Source organism: Maniola hyperantus, chromosome 16 (genome assembly GCF_902806685.2).
Source record: "Maniola hyperantus chromosome 16, iAphHyp1.2, whole genome shotgun sequence".
NCBI classification, from domain to species: Eukaryota; Metazoa; Arthropoda; class Insecta; order Lepidoptera; family Nymphalidae; genus Maniola; species Maniola hyperantus.
Genome location: NC_048551.1, coordinates 7486073 through 7505505, shown reverse-complemented (window position 1 = coordinate 7505505; position 19433 = coordinate 7486073). Strand labels below are relative to the sequence as shown.

At 36.4% G+C, this 19433-nt stretch overlaps 1 protein-coding gene across 10 annotated transcripts in view; it reads left to right on the top strand.

Annotated features, from left to right (window-relative positions):
• LOC117989619 (glycogen synthase kinase-3 beta-like) overlaps positions 1–19433 on the top strand; it is a 38578-nt gene that overhangs the window by 8470 nt on the left and 10675 nt on the right. For 2 of the 10 annotated variants that reach the window (XM_034977002.2, XM_034977003.2), the window contains exons 2-4: positions 16975–17165; positions 17615–17698; positions 17864–17923. In XM_034977002.2, coding sequence (XP_034832893.1) covers positions 16975–17165; positions 17615–17698; positions 17864–17923 — 335 coding nt within the window. Of the gene's footprint in view, positions 1–9208; positions 9511–9670; positions 9734–16974; positions 17166–17614; positions 17699–17863; positions 17924–19433 lie in introns of those variants that run through there. The other 8 variants (XM_034976996.2, XM_069503907.1, XM_034976997.2 and 5 more) reach the window with 8 other exon arrangements.

Here is a 19433-nt window from a genome sequence, read left to right as displayed (position 1 = left end):
TTCCGCATTTATAATAGGTATTCGTTATGAACTAAATGAAACTTGCAACATCGTAACCGTGCATTTACGAGTATGTTTTTCTAAATTTTCGTGGGAACTCTTTTTTTTTCGGGATAAAAAGTAGCCTATGTCCGTATCCGAGATGCAAGCTATCTCTGTACCCGTCAAATTGGTAAAATGGAGGGTTCCGTACTATAGTCGTATTTTTTCGACATTTTGCACGATAATTCAAAAACTATGATGCATAAAAATAAATAAAAATCTGTTTTGGAATGCAAAGGTGAAGCCTATCATATGATACCCCACTTGATATAGTTATCTTACTTCGAAAACTGAAAATACTAATTATTAGTTCATGACCACAATTTAATTTTTTTGTGTGATGTAATCCTAAATTCACGGTTTTCAGATTTTTCCCCTAATGTCTGCTATAAGACCTACCTACCTGCCAAATTTCATGACTAAGTCAACGGAAAGTATCCTGTAGTTTGCTTGACAGACCGACAGACCGACAGACAGACATACTAGGGTCATTCAATAAGTAAAGAGACAAATGGCTCAAAAACGGTTTAAATTGTTCTGAATGACATTGTGAACAGTTCCAACACTTACTTGAACTTCCTCAGCTATCATTTTAACAGTAATTATTCTGTTATCACGCATAACTCCGTCAATCCTCGATTCCAACGAGGGACCAGAAACTTCCACTGTACGTCCACATCGGGGTTCATCACCTACACTTGTTCGGCCACTTTTAAACCGTACCCACTTGTAAAAATTCGCACGGTTCATACAACTTCTACCGTACTGTATCAACATTCTAGAAACAAAATCACTAGGTTTTACACCTTCTGCGACTAAAAATCTAATGACTGAGCGCTGCTCTTTTAAGGTGCAATCTTCTAGTGGACTTGCCATGGTGAATTAAACATTTTGAGGTTATGTTGACATATGATGAAACAGCTGATCAGAGCATATCCCAAGGTTGCCAACTAACACCCCTGAAAAGATTGTACACATTCATTGAATAGTTTTAAAATTATAGAATTTGTCTCTTTACTTATTGAATGACCCTCGTACATACAGACAACAAAGTGATACTATAAGGGTTCCGTTTTTCCTTTTGAGGTACGGAACCCTAAAAATATGTTAAAAAAATGATATTAAATGATAATGATGTTTCTTAAAACTATCAGTTTGCGCTCACAGGACGCTCATAATACCTGTACGCCCTATATAATTACCTGATAAAATCTATTGTTAATGTACCTAACTTTGCAATTCCCTAACGGGGCTTCATGTAACCATGAAAGCAAATGAATAAATAAATCATAATTCAGTGCTGTTATATACTACTGGGGCCTTTACTACCACCACTTAAAGTATAAGGATTTGACATTTCATATATTATACCTAAGACTTGTAACATGTCGAAAATCATGTTGCTTCAAAAACAAGTCGGCAATCGCAAGTCCAGTGTACTAAGTACTTGTATTATTAGAGGTCAGTTGTATGACCCGTCTAGTGCATAGTAGATAGGTAAATAGCAATTTTATAAGCTTAGATAAAGTGTGCAACACTTATGTAATTAATTATTCAACAAAGTTTATAAGCCAAGAAGGTTTATTTTATACTAGATGATGCCCGCGACTTCGTCCGCGTGGATTTAGGTTTTTCAAAAATCCCGCAGGAACTCTTTAATTTTCTGGGATAAAAAGTCCTATGTCCTTCCCCGGGATGTAAGCTAACTCTGTACCAAATTTCATCAAAATCGATTGAACTGTTGGGCCGTGAAAAGCTAGCAGACAGAGAGACAGACAGACAGACACACTTTCGCATTTATAATATTAGTGTGGATGAGTAAGTCACATTGCTAATTTACAATATCATCATAATAAAACAATAATTATGTAGATACATTATATTATTATACATAGACCTACCTACTTTTTGTCTAAATTGGCACATTACACGATTAGCTGATAATAGTGATTAAATCTTCAGTAGATAAAATAAATCCAAATAAACATTTGTTACCAAATAATATTTGATCCATAAACTAATATTATAAAAATGTGTATGTGTCTGTCTCTCTTTCCGTCTGCTAGCTTTTCAAGGCCCATCTGTTTAACCGATTTTGACGAAATTTGTTAAAGATATCTGGGGATGGACTTGGGCTATTGTCTTAGGAAATTTAAGGATTTCCATGGCATTTAAAAAATCCTGAATCAACGTGGATGAATTTGTAGGCATCATCTATTTCATTCATTCATCAATGCCTCTTTCTATGAACAAGATAATATGAACGATTCACAATCCATCTATTTACTTACGTCGACAGTACCTACCATGTATATCAGAAACCTTTCCACAAGTCCCAGCAACAACTGTACAAAGTTTTATAGCAATCGGATGAATATACGAGTAGAAACACAAAAGGGGCAAACAACAGCAAACAAAGATACATTAATTTCTATACAGATAGATTTAATTTAAAGTGTACCTATTTAGCAAAGTGTATCTATTTATCAAGACACTAGACAGAATTTCCTTGGAAATTCCCCATTGTCTTCCCTCACAGTATTGATTTAACAACCATTATTTATGTCATGTACCTATAACGTGATTTTGTATGCGACTTTGCCATAGAGCGGTTTTTGACTTCGACTTGAAACCGTTTAAAACTTATTTTTATAAGTTTACGCTAAATTGTTATCTTTAAAATTACTACCTAATCCCGCCCCTACTTCACTCAGGTGGAATGTCTGAAAATCCCTTAGGGGGTGTAATTTCCAAAAATCTTTTCGGCGCCTACGTGAATGATATTACATTCCACAAGGAATCTAATATCATTCAAGTTTCAAACCCTAGGTTTAGGCTGTGCGTTGATACATCTGTGACAGTGAGTCAGTCAGTTAGGAGTCAGGACGTCTTTCTATATGTACTTATAGATGATACATTTTCAAACATTAAGTAGGCACCTAGTTCAAGAAGTAAATAATCGTAGATGCTATTCTACTTACATATCAATCATCCCATCCGACGATGGTTTTTCTTCTGATCGTGAACAGAAATTCCTGCTAATCCTGAGCTGTTAATCTTACGGGGAAGATTGCTTTCTCGATATTGTCTTGACCAGGAGACCCGAGTCGTCTACGCTTATTAGTGTTGTCATGCGAACATGACCCAAATGATATCATTCGCGGCGTCCTCTTTGTCGCCTTCTACACTTGTGGGTTGCTGTGTTGCTCGTGAGAGAGCGGTCGTAGAAAGTCCTGACCAAGTTATATTAGTAGCGCTATCTCCGTTAAATAACTGCAAGCTGAAGTTACGCCCCTTTCAGAAAGGGCCTTTCTCATACTCTTTCGTAAAGCTTAAAATCTCACATCGTAAACTCGACGACTATGACATCGTAACATCGAAAATCCGAGCTTCTAAGTATGTAACCTCAGACTCTTCTGCCTGGAAGACAAACGAAGTATAGTAGCTGGTATTTCGCCTTGTAACAACGAATAACAAAACACTGATTAAGATCAGATAAAATACAAGGACGTAAAATATACATCATTCAGTTTATGTAGATTCTAGAAATTGCCAACAACTTGTCTCATCTGTTGTGTTATCTCATCTGCATCACATGCTCCTGAAGATCGAATGGCACGTTAAGTAGCTAACTTTGATAAAATTTATCAGTAGATAATAATTATTACTGGTATTGGAAGTGGTGAATACTTTTCGGGTTACTATTAATAATTATTATAGTTACCATTATAATTAGTTAAATACCTTTATATTACATAGTTAGGCTTAGATGGCAGTGCACCAATCTGTCTTATGTAACTAAAGGGTCGGAACGGAAGATCAACTTTTCCATTTGGGTTCTTAAAAACCCGGGGATCGATTGCCGTAATTTAAAGCTACAGTGAAACAATCGCTATTGGCCAAAATGCACTGTCGCAGCAAGAATGCCATAAATTCAGCTAATCACAACAATTGAGATTGTAGCACTGTTGATAATCACTTTCGCATTTTTTTGTCTGCTGTACGAATCTGAAACTGTTTAACTATTAGGTATATAGTTAATTGACAATAAATATCGGATAATGTCAGTCAGATAGTCAGTCAGTAAATATCAGATTTTACTTATTGGGGGATACTTAATTAACATATTTAAATACGATCTCTACTATCAGGATTTTGGAGAGCTGTGTATTTCAAAATTTATTAATTTATGATTTGACGACAAGAATTTTACTAATAAAATTGGTAGGTACTTAATCGATATAATCGGGACCTTTCTTGTATGCATAACTATTACTTATTTATTTTATTTTATTTAACAGGATAACTTACAGCTAATATGAAAAAATGAATAGGTAAAAACAGAAAAAGATAGAAGCTAATGACAAGTTTTCACAGATAGAATAAACATAAGAAAAACAAAAAAAACTCGACTAGGGGAGAGAAAATTCAGGGAAAAGTAGTAAAACAAGATTTTTTAGAGAGAACGAGAACGAGATTGCTTAGTATATTCAGTTGTAAAAAACTTCGCTCAGTTAGTTAAACGTTGTACGTAGGTACATGCGCTTCAAAATCTATCAAAATATATGATGCCACTCACCGCGTAGTAACAAATGGCGCATTTGTGACGTATGTGATGATGCGTCAAAAGTGGTGTGACCGGTTCCTTCCACTATTATGTCGGTCGGTATGTTGCGACATTGCCTTGGTCGCGATCAAAAGCAGCCGGTGTATGCAACGCAGCGTACAAGTAAGAAAGGGTGTCGGTTTCCACTAACAATGCATGTGCCCAGACTGTGACTAGGAAATGAACCACTCATATTACAAGATCTTTGTCGCAATTCGTTACATAAACGATACTTTAATTAGCTAGCTGTATTTTTTAGTTGTATCATCAATTATTTTGGCTAAGTCAAAATATGTTCCGAATTGGATAATTCTTATCGCGATTTACCATAATAATAGTTTTTACCACGGTTTTCATATATTAGAATAATAATTAGGCACGCTGCCAGTTTTTATACGCCGCGATTGACATCTGACCTCCGCAACTTATTAAGAGATAAACTAGTGGCAAATAGATTGCGACAATTTTCCTCCTGGAACTAGCAGTTATTTCGAGCGTTAATATCCAGGAAAGAAAGGGTAAATCTTACTTAAGATTCCCCAGGGTCAGGGAATTTGAGTTGTGATTTAGTCACTCCTCAAGTAAAGTCTTACTCTAAGATGCCACAGCCAGGGCACGCCAGGGTCAAGGATTTTTTTTGTTTATTATCAAATCAAAATACAATTCAAAAAGCTTAGTCTAAAACACCGAAAAACCCACAGAGGTTTGTCCTCTGCCTAGCTGCAACGATTAGGTATTAACTAATTACTTAAGAATAATAATTTGTTGTGATTGAGTCACTTCTCAAGTAAAGTCTTCTAAGATTCCACAGCCAGGGTCAGGGAATTTGAGTTGTGATTTAGTCACTCCTCAAGTAAAGTCTTTACTCTAAGATTCCACAGCCAGGGTCAGGGAATTTGAGTTGTGATTTAGTCACTCCTCAAGTAAAGTCTTACTTTAAGATTCCACAGCCAGGGTCAGGGAATTTGAGTTGTGATTTAGTCACTCCTCAAGTAAAGTCTTACTCTAAGATTCTACAGGCAGGGTCGGGGAATTTGAGTTGTGATTTAGTCACTCCTCAAGTAAAGTCTTACTCTAAGATTACCAAGGGTCAGGGAATTTGAGTTGTGATTTAGTCACTCCTCAAGTAAAGTCTTACTCTAAGATTCCCCAGGGTCAGGGAATTTGAGTTGTGATTTAGTCACTCCTCAAGTAAAGTCTTACTCTAAGATTCCCCAGGGTCAGGGAATTTGAGTTGTGATTTAGTCACCCCTCAAGTAAAGTCTTACTCTAAGATTCCCTAGAGTCAGGGAATTTGAGCTGTGATTTAGAGGAGGAGGTAACAGTTAGTTCATCGTCAAAATGTGTCCTATGGTACGGATCAAGCCTGGTCATAAAGACCACAGGATGGGTCCTTTTCTGCCAATACATTTATCAGAAAAATTGCTATTTCACTGGTGTCATACAGTAATTCTTTAGTACGTAAGACATTCATTGTACTGCATCACTTTTGGCTTTTATTCAATGGCACATCTTTAACGGCCTAAGATATTATGGTCTCTCTAAATAACTAAGTTAAGAAAACGAATGCGCATCTGTTTACGAAATATGGGTTTTTTGGAAGCAATCCCCTGAAAAATACTCAGAAATTATATACCAGCTTATCGTAGTAACGATTCCTGAAGCAATATATCACAGCTTGAAATCAATCAATATTCTGCTAGAAAGCGAAAGCGTATCGAATGGCAGACACTCGCGGTCTGTCGCGTGCAAAGAATCCAACTAACTTCGCCAAAACTTCTAATCCAATTGTCCTATATTGTGTTATGCCGCACTAACTAGAGTTCTTATAAGCCTACTCGTCATAAATCCTAACGCCCAGCAGATACTTTGTATAATATTATTAATTTTAAAACTAAAATGAATTCTGTTATGTTCGAAATATTTTAGACTAGCTGATGCCCGCGACTTCGTCCGCGTGTAATTGGGTTTTTTAAAAATTCCGTGGGAACTCATTGATTTTCCGGGATAAAAAGTAGCCTATGTCACCCTCCAGGTCTTTATCTATCTATACCCATGCAAAAAAACACGTCAATCCGTTGCACCGTTGGGACATGATTGAAGGACAAACCAAAAAACAAACACACTTTCGCATTTATAATAAGGGTACTGATTGTGGTACTAGCAAATAGCAAAACAGTTTATTTTTGTAATACATTCGAAATTTCTTATCTTATCGTTAAACTAGCTTATGCCCGCGTCTTACCCCTTTAGGAATTGAATTTTCAAAAATCTTTTCTTAGCGGATGTCTACGTCATATTTAATAGCTTTCTGCATGCCAAAAGACAATGCCCATTCAAGTGTATGAACAAATGTACCGTACCTACTGTCTTCAAGATTTTTGTATTACCATCAAATCAAATTCTATCTGATCAATGACATCATCAGAATATTTGTAGAATATTTGTAAAAAAAATTAACGAAAATGGTTTCCGAATTTCAGAAATATTAACCATAAAAAATTACAATATTTTGAGGTTAGGTTCAGCTAGAAAGTAAAACGGTCGGACCACTGCCTTAAAATACTTTGATTTACGAAAAAAATATCCTAAAACAAATATTCATGAAGCTTTAATAAATAAATAAAATATTTAAGGTACAATGCTTCTGGTGAGAGTACTGTCCATGGGCATACTCCTTTCAGTTCGATCCGTCTAGTAGTTTGAGCCGTTGATAGATCAGTCAGATTTTGATAAAATTTGGTACAGAGATAGCTTGCATTCCGGGAAAGGGCATATGTTACTTTTGACCGAGGGAAATTAAAGATTTTACACGTGAAGTCGCGGGCATCATCTAGTTACAATATAATTATGTAATGTAAATACGTCCCAAATCCCAATATAATAATTATTTTAACCACGAAACTAATTTTAACTGGATTATGTACTAAAAGTATATAATAATAAAATTGAGCAAATAGTTACCCTTGATTCGTTCGTGACTTCACACGGGTGACACAGTAGGTAGGTACTAGGTATACGTTAATATGTAGTTAATCGCAAAGATGTTTAGCATTAGCTTGTTGATTTGATATAAATGTAATAGTCGGAAAGAATATGACCATTTATAGAGCTATTCTTATGTTATGTAACAATACATGTTTTAGCACTATATGCTACAATGTTCGCTTTTAACGAGTATGTGTAAGTGGAGTTTCTTTTTATATTTCATAAATATAATCCAATGGAAATGTGTTACATATTTATAGAAAATGGACATATATACTGTTACGTCGCTCCTAAGTAGTAGTTAAATATATAATTTGATTTATTAAATAACTAGATGATGCGACTTCGTCCGCATGGGTTTAGGTTTTTTAAAATCCCGTTAGGACTCTTTGATTTTCGGGGATAAAAAAGCCTATGTCCTTTCCCGGAATGTAAGCTGACTCTGTACCAAATTTCATCAAAATCGGTTAAACTGTTGGGCCGTGAAAAGCTAGCAGACAGACAGACAGACACACTTTCGCATTTATAATATTAGAATGAAATATGGTATAACATTAAATCTGCAAAAAACCTAGAAGTACGAATTCAAATATTTCAAGACTAACAAAATATTTAAATCGAGCAATAACATAGGAAAATGAAATTAGTGCTAGAGAAAATGCATTGTAAGAAGCTTCATAATATGATAATCCTGCCAAAATACATCCAGTACCTATCCAGATATTTTTATTTAAGATCTCAAGGCATTCGTTTTTTAGTGCTTAAAATTTTGATATTGACCTAAAGGAGCATTGTCCAAGCGATTTGCTTATAATTATATCCTCTAGCGATAGCAAAATCGTCTTACCATGATCTTGATTTTTTCATCATGGTTGTATGTCGTAACGTATGGATAGACATTATTGAGAATAAATATTATATTTTTAGATTTGATAAAAGAATCTAGGAGATATTTGTAAATTACACTGGTTATGATTAGGGATTTGTGTACGCAGTTTTTTAACGCTTGTATAGTATGATTTGACAATATGTGACGTCACCTGACTAAATTATCAGCAACAGTATAAAGAGATGAACACGCGCTCATGCTTTGTGATACTGATCAAGCCTGAAAGGAATATAACATGTCGTGTAACGTGTTATCTTTAAATGACGTCTACAATTTGTGTTCAATTACCTAGTTCTTTTGTCGCGAACATTTTCTTTATTTTAATTAGCATCTCATCCATTGATGTTGTTTAACTTAGTGTTTTTAACTGGCTTGATAAATAAATAATTAAATTTTACAGTAATTAGTCAATGCTGTACGTTGTTGAAATTCGTTCTACTTTTCCTATTGGCTTTGTTAAGTATATTACTTAGGTACCACAAGTTATACATCCACTCATTATTTCGGTGTCCAGTTATTTTTAGGGTTCCGTAGCCAAATGGCAAAAAACGGAAATCTAATGCCCGTTGAAGTCATGCTTCGTTATGATTCACTGTTTTATATTTTAGTCAGAAAGTATCTAAGTATACAAGTCATAACAGAGAGTACTTGCGAAGTTTGAATAGCTCATTGTTGTATGAGTTTAGCGAGCGAGGGCCGTACTCTTGGGGCGGGGCGGGGTGTCGCACAGCTTGCCGGCAGTTTGCTACGACGCGCGCTCGTGTGCGATCCTCCGCCAAACTGGAGTTTCCCGGAGGCCCGATATGTCTGGACAGTTTAAGAGTCTCCGATGGTCCCGCGACTATGGGCCTTCGCCACGTAGGCGAGGTGACCGCCCGCTCCGAACCCTCTCTGCTACGATTAGTTGACGCGGATAAAAGTGGCCAATTGAGCAGAGCTCGTGATCGCCTTTCCACTTGTTTTAAGAAATTGCGGCGTACGATCAGTGAGTTTCGTTTGACCGTTTCGCAAAATGAAAGTGCTCGATGCGGTCTCCCGGTTCATTCATCACGCCCTCTACTCATTTCATATTAGTCTATTGTTTCATACATGTTTGTCCATTTCAATGTTCTAATGTTGCTTTTGTATTTTGCCGCGGCACACAGGCGACGTGGATACACCTAAAAAGACCGAGCTGGCTTCGGAAAAGAAACCTGCCGCCTCTCATCGTAAGTGCTAGATGTGGCACACTAGCTCTGCTGTAAATAGATGTTAGTTTTTTCACATTTTCATGACATTACACATTTAATTATGTATCAAATTTATTTTAGCAACTATCCTCTAATTTGTAATGTATTGTTTTTTAGCTTCAAACATTTCTTAATGTCATCTCATTTCACTCATTAGTTTTTTTGGTCATGTGTGTGTACGTGTTCCTGATTTTGTAGTGTTCAAAGTTTTGGATATATTAACCAGTAAGATTATTTTGAGTTAAGTAAGTTTAAGAAGTGCTAAAAGTGATATAATCCAAGTCGCGTCACGTGAATGATAGTATTGTACTAAAAATCTAAAACTAAAAGTTCTAGTTTTTACGTAAAAAATTTCAAACTATTGATAAGCACATTTGAATAAAGTTAAAATAGCTGGAAATGTAAGTAACTTAAAACAAGTTTTACTTCGTAGAGAGGTAGATATAAATTTTATTGTTCTGCATATAAACTAGATCAATCCACCTATTGTTGGTAGGTATATAAATGGAGCTTATATTTTGTTAAATGCTATTTAACAACCCAGGTCATTATTAACTAGTCTGCATTTGATTCTAAATGCCATAGATAGTAGATAAATATTTTGAATCATTATAATTAATTGATAAAAAACCAGCCAAGTGCTAGTTAGACTCGCGCACCGAGGGTTCCGTAATGCAGTCTTATTTTTCCGACATTTTGCACGAAAAACTATAATGCATAAAAATAAATAAAAATCTGTCAGAGAATGTACAGGTAAAGCCCTTTCATATTATAATACCCCACTTGGCATAGTTATCTTACTTTGAAAGTTGAAAACACTAATTATTTGTTCATGAACACATTTTTTAGGGTTCCGTACCTCAAAAGGAAAAACGGAACCCTTATAGGATCACTTTGTTGTCTGTCTGTCTGTCTGTCAAGAAACCTACAGGGTACTTCCCGTTGACCTAGAATCACGAAATTTGGCAGGTAGGTAGGTCTTATAGCTGACATTCGGGGAAAAATCTGAAAACCGTGAATTTAGGGTTGTATCACACAAAAAAATTAAATTCTGGTCATGAACTAATAATTAGTATATTCAATTATCCAAGTAAGATAAGTATATCAAGTGGGGTATTATATGAAAGGGCTTCACCTGTGGATTCTAAAACAGATTTTTATTTATTTTTATGAATCATAGTTTTTGATTTATCGTGCAAAATGTCAAAAAAATACGACTGTACTAGGGAACCCTCGTTGCGCGAGCCTGACTCGCACTTGGCCGGTTTTTTTGTAATGTAACCACAAGTTTACGGTTTTCAGATTGTACTCCTTACGTGTGCTATAAGACCTACCTATCAAATTTCATGACTCTAGGTCAATGGGAAGTATCCTACAGGTTTCTTGACAGACAAATAGACAGACAACAAAGTGATCCTATAAGGGTTCTGTTTTTCCTTTTGAGGTATGGAATCCTAAAAAGTGGAAAGTAATCTTAGATAACATTAACGTAGTAAACGTTGTTCTTCGTTAATGAGATAGATCCATTTTTGAACTTAACTATAATAATATTTTACTATCCATACTTAATATTATAAATGCGAAAGTGTGTCTGTCTGTCTGTCTGCTAGCTTTTCACGGCCCATCCGTTCAACCGATTTTGATGAAATTTGGTACAGAGATAGTTTGCATCCCGTTGAAGGACATAGGCTACTTTTTATCCCAGAAAATCAAAGAGTTCCCACGGGATTTTTAAAAACCTAAATCCACGCAGACGAAGTCGCGGGCATCATCTAGTAATTATTAAATTAGCTAAAAAATTAAAAGCTTATATAGATAAACATTGTTCTGACTTCTGAGTTAACAAGATTGATCGATCTAAATCGAGCTTGTGGTACTAAATTGAAGGCACACAAAATCCATCGAGGCTTCCACTTTGTAGGTCAATTAGCGTTCTCTCACTTCCCGGTCGCTTTCAAAAGATGGGCACGCATTCACATAAATTAGATACCTAGCCTAGCTATATTGTACCTTCATTTCGTTTGCCCTTATCTTCAGCCTGAGACTTTCTTTAAAACAACTCTATCGTCCAACCGCCTCAAAATATTATTATAATATTCGGATTTACTATTTCCCTAATTTATTGTGTGAGAAATTTAATTGATCTTGAGCTACGTAAAGAAAACACTGTGATTGCTTCCATAGTAACTTAGTAGTACAAATCAACTATCAACGCACTAATATGGGTGGTGCGCGAGTAGCATTAACTAATAAACATAATAGCATCTAAAACCTAATGCGATGTTACTAAAGTTTGAGAGATTTCTTAGAAAGTTTGGTTTTTGTTTCTTATTACCTACTAACCACGTGGTCATTACATCCGTCAAAGTCTGATCGAAAGGTTCATGCCACACCCTGAACTAGTCTTGTTGGATGTTGACGCAACCTTAAGCGTTCTACACCCTTGTTTATCGTCGTGTCTATCTAATGTAATGTATCTACTTCATTCCCTTTATGGCTTGAAAAGGTTACCTAAACTTATACTCACCTTGCTGTGATAGCCTAGCGGTTAGGACGTCCGCCTTCTAATCGGAGGTCGGGGGTTCGATCCCAGGCACGCACCTCTAACTTTTCGGAGTTATGTGCGTTTTAAGTAATTAAATATCACTGGTTTTAACGGTGAAGGAAAACATCGTGAGGAAACCTGCAGGCCTGAGAGTTCTCCATAATGTTCTCAAAGGTGTGTGAAGTCTACCAATCCGCACATGGCCAGCGTGGTAGACTATGGCCAAAACCCTTCTCACTCTGAGAGGAGACCGGTGCTCTGTAGTGAGCCGGCGATGGGTTGATCATGATGATGATGATGATATTCACCTTTGTGTATCATTTTTGTATTATATGATTTTGGTTTCAATCAGATAGGTTATATTGTATGAAGGATCCACGACGATTCATTCGGACGAAATTGCTCAGCTTACAGCACCGACGACGCCATGTCGTCTGCTTGTCGGTCTTTTATCGGATATACTTTGGTGTGCTCAGGAACCTCACGACCTTGTTCCTCCTTCACCATTCTACCAAAGAATAGCGAGTTCTAGGGCAAGCGCCTGAGAAACCTAGATCTCATCATTACTTTTTACTAAGCATGGTTATCGTCAAGAGCAACGCAATCTTGCTAGAAAAACTCCTGTAGGTATTATTCTGTGTTTACGGGCTTGTAGAGATTTTTATAGGTTTATTTTTCTGATCTAAATGTAGTGTTAACTAATCGTTAATTCCTAGTTAAACTTAACGCTCTTAATTATCCATTTCTCTTGAAGCCATTCAAGTTGCAGAATAGGTATTCATACTATTCATGAAATTTCAAATTTCATGATTCTAGGTCAACGGGAAGTACCCTGAAGGTTTCTTGACAGACAGACAGACAACAAAGTGATCCTATAAGGGTTCCGTTTTTCCTTTTGAGGTACGGAACCCTAAAAACAGAATAAAATAAATATTTAAGGGGCTCCCATAAAACAGACAGGATTTTTTTGCCGTTTTTATAGATAACTAGCGACCCACCCCGGTTTCGCACGGTTAGTTTATTACAATTTTCGTAGGGATCTCTAATTTTTTGAAAATAGAGTATAGCCTATGTCACTCAGGAATAATGTAGCTTTCTACTGGTGAAAGAATTTTTAAAATCGGTTCAGTATAGTACTAAAGATTACCCCCTACAAACAATTACCTCTTTATAATATTATAGTATAGAATATAGATGATACAGATTCCTTTGTGCGCGAGTCCGACTCACACTTGGCCGGTTTTATTATTATTCCCAAACAAGTCATGCTTCAAAAAAAAAAAAAAGAACCTCCTTTTTTTGAAGTCGGTTAAAAACGGAATATAAACATCCACATTCCATACGGATTTGCTTAATAATAATGTGCCATTTCTGCTGGAATATGTATTTATATTTTGTCTTTCACGAGGCCAAAATTCGACTTGAAATTAAGGAGACATTCCGAAGTTATTTCTGGCTCATTTCCTCCTTTTTCGTCATACTTTCTGCAACAAATTAGACTCGTGTCTCGTACGATTCTATATTTTACGGTTGACTCTACCCACTAAGATTTATGTTTGCAAGAGTATAGGGAGCGTGCGGTAGGGGGACACGAAAATTGGGGCGCACCTTGGTCTAGTTCGATTGCCGAAATGCTAAAAATCTTATTTACTTAAATGTCACAAGTTTTTTACAGACTTAACCCATATTCGGAAGGTTTCAGTAGATGAGGAAATACTAAAATTGCGGTTAGGTATGCGAATTTTACATGCCTGAAGCTATTTCATTTTGCCGAATCTTTAGATTCGGAAAATGAAATTGGAATGAAATTGAAATGGAATGAATTGTCCCTATCTTTTTTCGTAAAATTTCATAACTTTAGGGTAGGTACCTAATGTACTGAAAGATCCAATAGTACTACCTATATCGGTTGTAATTGCACAAGGTTTTACTAGAAGGATGCGCTGCGCTTGTTGAATGGAGCAAAACTGAATTCCTAGTTCCATAGGTTGAATAGATGCGTATTTATGTACTCTTACGTCATCATAACGAACTGGGCGTCGAATTTCTTTTCGAATAAATGTACCTACTATGAAAAATCTTATCTACTACGTGTTCTCGATGTAGTAAAGTCTAGCTGGATCACAAAAGCTAATGATTTAAAAAAAAACCGGCCAAGTGCGAGTCAGACTCGCGCACTGAGGGGTTTTGCAGGAATTTTTTGTCGACATTTTAAACTTCATAATATGATACCGCACTTTGTACCTTACTTTGAAAGTTGAAAATACCTACTAACTATTTGTTCATGAACACATTTGTAGGGTTCCGTACTTCAAAAGGAAAAACGGAACCCTTATTGGATCACTTTGTTGTCTGTCTGTCTGTCTGTCAAGAAACTTACAGGGTACTTCCCGTTGACCTAGAATCATGAAATTTGGTAGGTAGGTAGGTCTCATCTCAGGTTAACACGTGCGTTACAACGCCTGGGAACTTGTCCCACTTAGACGGGGCGCGAGTGAGTGGACAGGTATTTATTTTGCACCCTGTCCCTTAGTTGGCTCGTTGGCTCGTTTATGTTACAGCGAGTAAGCGAACAAGTATTTGTACCATGTTCGTTAGGCTTGCTGACTCGCTGATCTTATAGGCTGGTTGACGTCCCGTCCTGTGCACCCCGGTCGTGCACCTCTACAGCGACAGGTAGACCTAGACTACTTGTAGTGACGAAGAGTGGATACTGGATAGTTGTATTAAAATAAAAGAGCTATTTCGTATACCAGTGCTCTGGGCTGACTAACTTTATTTGGCTCAACGAGTGGTATTCATACAGGAAAAATATTGCAGCGAGTTCAATATTCCCACGCCAATGTGCACAGGCACACCCTTTGAGAACCCTCTTTGTTCACACTAAGTTTTACCCACTTATTTCTACCATAAAATAGGTTGATTTACAACTTAAAAACAAAGAACTTACATAAATTTGTTACCAATTGGCCTCTAGTCCCGTCAAGCGCTTAATAAATCTAAAACATAAGTCCCTTCTAAATAACTACACTACTTTAAGTCCAATTTCTAAGAGTTTAAGCAATAATTCATTTACTCAAGCACATAGTCCGCAATTCGAGATGTCAATAATTTAAGCCGCACTTGAAACGTACCTTTTTTTTAATCAAACGGCGAACAGTGGGATTTTCTATTCTACTTAGGTACGTCGTGCGCCACGCAATAGTAAACCTAGGTCCTAGTCGTTAACAGTGATTGCTATAAATAGGAACTTTATAGTGAGGTGATCTCTCCATAATATGAAATTAGCTCCGTACCATACCTACTGTAAACATGCGTGTAATTGAATAGGCTTCAAGTTCAGTGCTCGTAATTTGTTACCGAAAGCTACCTACGTTTACTTCATGAGAGGTTTATCAATAAAGCCTGATGTTTAGCCATTTAAAAATATCGATAGAGGCCGATTTTTCAATCGTCAATTAACTTTTAACTGAGGTTGATTAATTTGACGTTTTGACAGTTTTTGTGTAGGAAATCTATCATTATTCAAGAATTCGTTAGTTAAAGTTTATTTGGCGATTGAAAAATCAACCCTTAATATTGAGATAAATATGATGTGATAACAAAGATATCTACAAGTATTGCAAAGTGGAATGTGATAATTACTATTTATTGCCTGCAATTATGTTCATTAGGACTTCTCGATGCAACATCTCGTTTGCTCATTGCTTTCATGCAGGACATCCCTGATGGTTTACTAGATGATGCTCGCGACTTCGTCCGCGTGGGTTAAAGTTTAAAAAAATCCCGTGGGATTTTTCGGCATAAAAACAATTACTTCGTCATTGCATAAAAGTAACCTATGTCCATTTGCATAACAATTGTTATTCGTAACTTTACATAATATGTTTTTATATTTTTTGTTAGGTTTTACAGTTATTTAAAACTAGAACATACAATTTAGAATAATTTTTATTTGTTACATAGAAAGATAACTTCAAGAAATCTTTGACTTACCTATTTAGTAAACTTTACTAACCGATTTCATTTATCGATTTATGTAACTTGCAACAAATTGAAGATATTAATAATACCTACCTAATATCTGAAATAAATTATCAAGACAACACACCTATATAAAATGCCATTATAATATGTACCTATTGTATGTTCTATGTGAAAGAGTCATTACTTTAGGTAGGCAACTATTTACTGTATCTACTAAGTACATCTTTTTTATCATCGATTTAATTACGCTACTTTCAAATGTATCTCTGCGTAATCGCTATTAGATAATTACTTTCGAATGAAATTATGTTTAGAGTGTTAGTTATCTTGGTCGCTGAGTTGAAGACGACGCTATCGGTGCGTCGATGCGATGTCTCGAAAACTAGGGTGGTAGTTAGTAACTCTTTAAATTATTCATTATCAAATTTCGATAGAACGACCCAAAGTTCACCTTGGGTCCTTTACAACTATTAGGAAAACCTAAATCTTGGGTTTTAGGGAGTTTATGTTTCTTCAAGGGCGACCGATTCATTGTTGTACTTCCGATGGACTAAAAATTGCTTTCTACCCGATTTTCTACATGACTATTGTCAGGCAAGCCTACAAACTAACCTTAACCTTCATACTTTTAGGTGTGTGTTGTTCTCTAGTATAGCATAAATATTAATTGAAACACTTTACGTTACAGGCAAGGACGGCTCGAAGGTGACGACCGTGGTAGCGACGCCGGGGCAAGGCCCCGACAGGCCGCAGGAGGTGAGCTATGCTGACATGAAGCTCATCGGAAACGGCAGCTTCGGCGTCGTCTACCAGGCCAAGCTATGTGACACCGGCGAACTCATTGCCATCAAGAAGGTGCTCCAGGACAAAAGGTTTAAGGTACGTCCAAAGTTGAAACGCCACATTAAAAGCGTATTCTAAATTCTAATGATCGTATTTTGGCGTGGTACCTTAGAGAGGATGAGAAAGGATCGTGCTGTAGGAAGAGCATATTTGGATTGCCCAATAGGAAAATGCCCTGTTGGACACCCCAGGTATCGCATGCAAAGATCTCCAAGACAAGAGAAGACCCGATTAAAAGTGGCATGGGGATGTGCGAGTGCTCTAGTCATAAAAGCCAAGATCCTCTTATCTTTCGGTCACTGAACGAGTAAAGTAAGTGAGTACTATCTTTTGAGGCAGACGTATGGCCTCAGAAAAGGTTTATGGATGCATCAATATGCACGTCGGACATCGCATACTCCGTGGTCGATATTAAAATATTTATCGTAAATAGATGAATATTACAGTTTTTATTGATCTATCGTTGTTCATTTTTAATATTACAGAATCGGGAACTGCAAATCATGCGACGGCTGGAGCATTGTAATATTGTCAAATTGAAATACTTCTTTTATTCAAGTGGAGAAAAGGTAATTACTTACATATCACTACGCAATTATTAATAACAAGTATCTACTACTAAATATGTGATTTTAGTTAAATATATTTAAAATTTGTTTGAACCTTTTATAATATGTGATGCTAATAGTGCAGTTAATCAGAGTATGTAATTTGTATGTTTTATTTGGGGAAAGATGGCAGTGCCCGACGCCGTTAGCTCTCTGCTAAATGCAATGCAGTCTCTAGAAGTCGCAGTATGTCTAATGAACAAATAAATTTTTTAAGCTAGCGTGCTAACGCACATCTAGGACTCTCCGGCTAGGGTTACCGATTAACATTTTGAATGACTATTTTGCTCGTATCCTTAATTCCTTAAGCTTGGCCGCACATTAGCAGACCAACCGCGACAGTATATAGTTTATCAGTATTCTATCTTAGCAATTGGGACGAAGACAGGCTGCTCGAGGACTAAACTTTTGTAGGCTCGACGATTGCGAAAGGCAATTAATTTATCGGGCTTGTGTCACATTTTGCAAAATGGTATTATTGGAGCAGGCCCGCGGGCAGAAAGATTCTAATGTGCGCGCTTGGCCTTACAAATGAATTTTCATAAAATATCGGTCGGTGACCTTATACAGCCTTTTGCAGTTGTGTGTTGATGCAACTTTAAGTCAAAAGCGAGTTACAATCATGTCATTAGTCCAGAGCTTTTGTTTTTGTTTTGAATCGATTCAAGCTCGAAACCATCATTATCACTTTTCTTCCGTCCATCAGATTTTGCTTGTTTTGTTTTTTGTGTTGTTTTAAGTTTTCATTTTCATACTTGCACTCTGCTTTAAATAAAGCACTAAAAATCATGTAAGTTTAACTTATTATAATAATAGTTCATATATTATTATTTGGACTCATGGTTATGTTATGGTGTCGAATGTTTCGCAAATTTTTCCACCTATAATTTTTTCATGATTTTTAAACTTACCCTTTTTTGAGTTTTACATAATTACGCTGTTAGTACTTAATTATAGGTACTGTTTTATATTTTAACGATTATCATTATTTGTTATGAGCTTTTGTTTATATAAACTTGCCTGATTGATGACGAAGGATGATGCAGTCTAAAATAGAAAGCATTTTAACAGTTATATTATAAATGAACTAGCAGTTGCCCGCGACTTCGTTCGCGTAAAATTTCTGGTTTCTCATAAGATCTGAAATTTTCCCGCTGCAAAATTCCTCACTTACCTACTCACTCAGTCTCACCTTAAGGCACGGAACCCAGAATACCTAAATGCCAATTTTCATATCTCTAACTTCAAAAACAGGACTTTCATATAACCTTCCACCCCCCATTTCACCCCCTTAGGGGGGGATGTACTCAAAACCGTTTCTTAGCTGACACCTACGTCCTAGAAGGACCTACCTTCCAAATTCCAAGTTTGTAGGCTTTATAGTTCCTGAGATTTCGTGATTAGTCAGTGAGTGAGTGAGTGGTATTTCTCTTTTTAACCGACTTCAAAAAAAGGAGGAGGTTCTCAATTCGTCGGAATCTTTTTTTTTTTTTTTTTTTTTTTTATGTATGTTCCCCGATTACTCGAAAACGCCTGGACCGATTTTGAAAATTCTTTTTTTGTTTGAAAGGGTATACTTCAAAGTTGGTCCCATTTCAATTTGGTGAAGATCTGATGAACATCTTCGAAGATAGATACTGGAACTCCTCAACGGATAAGAGTAAATTGCTCGCGATCAGTGTAATAGCTTAGTAAA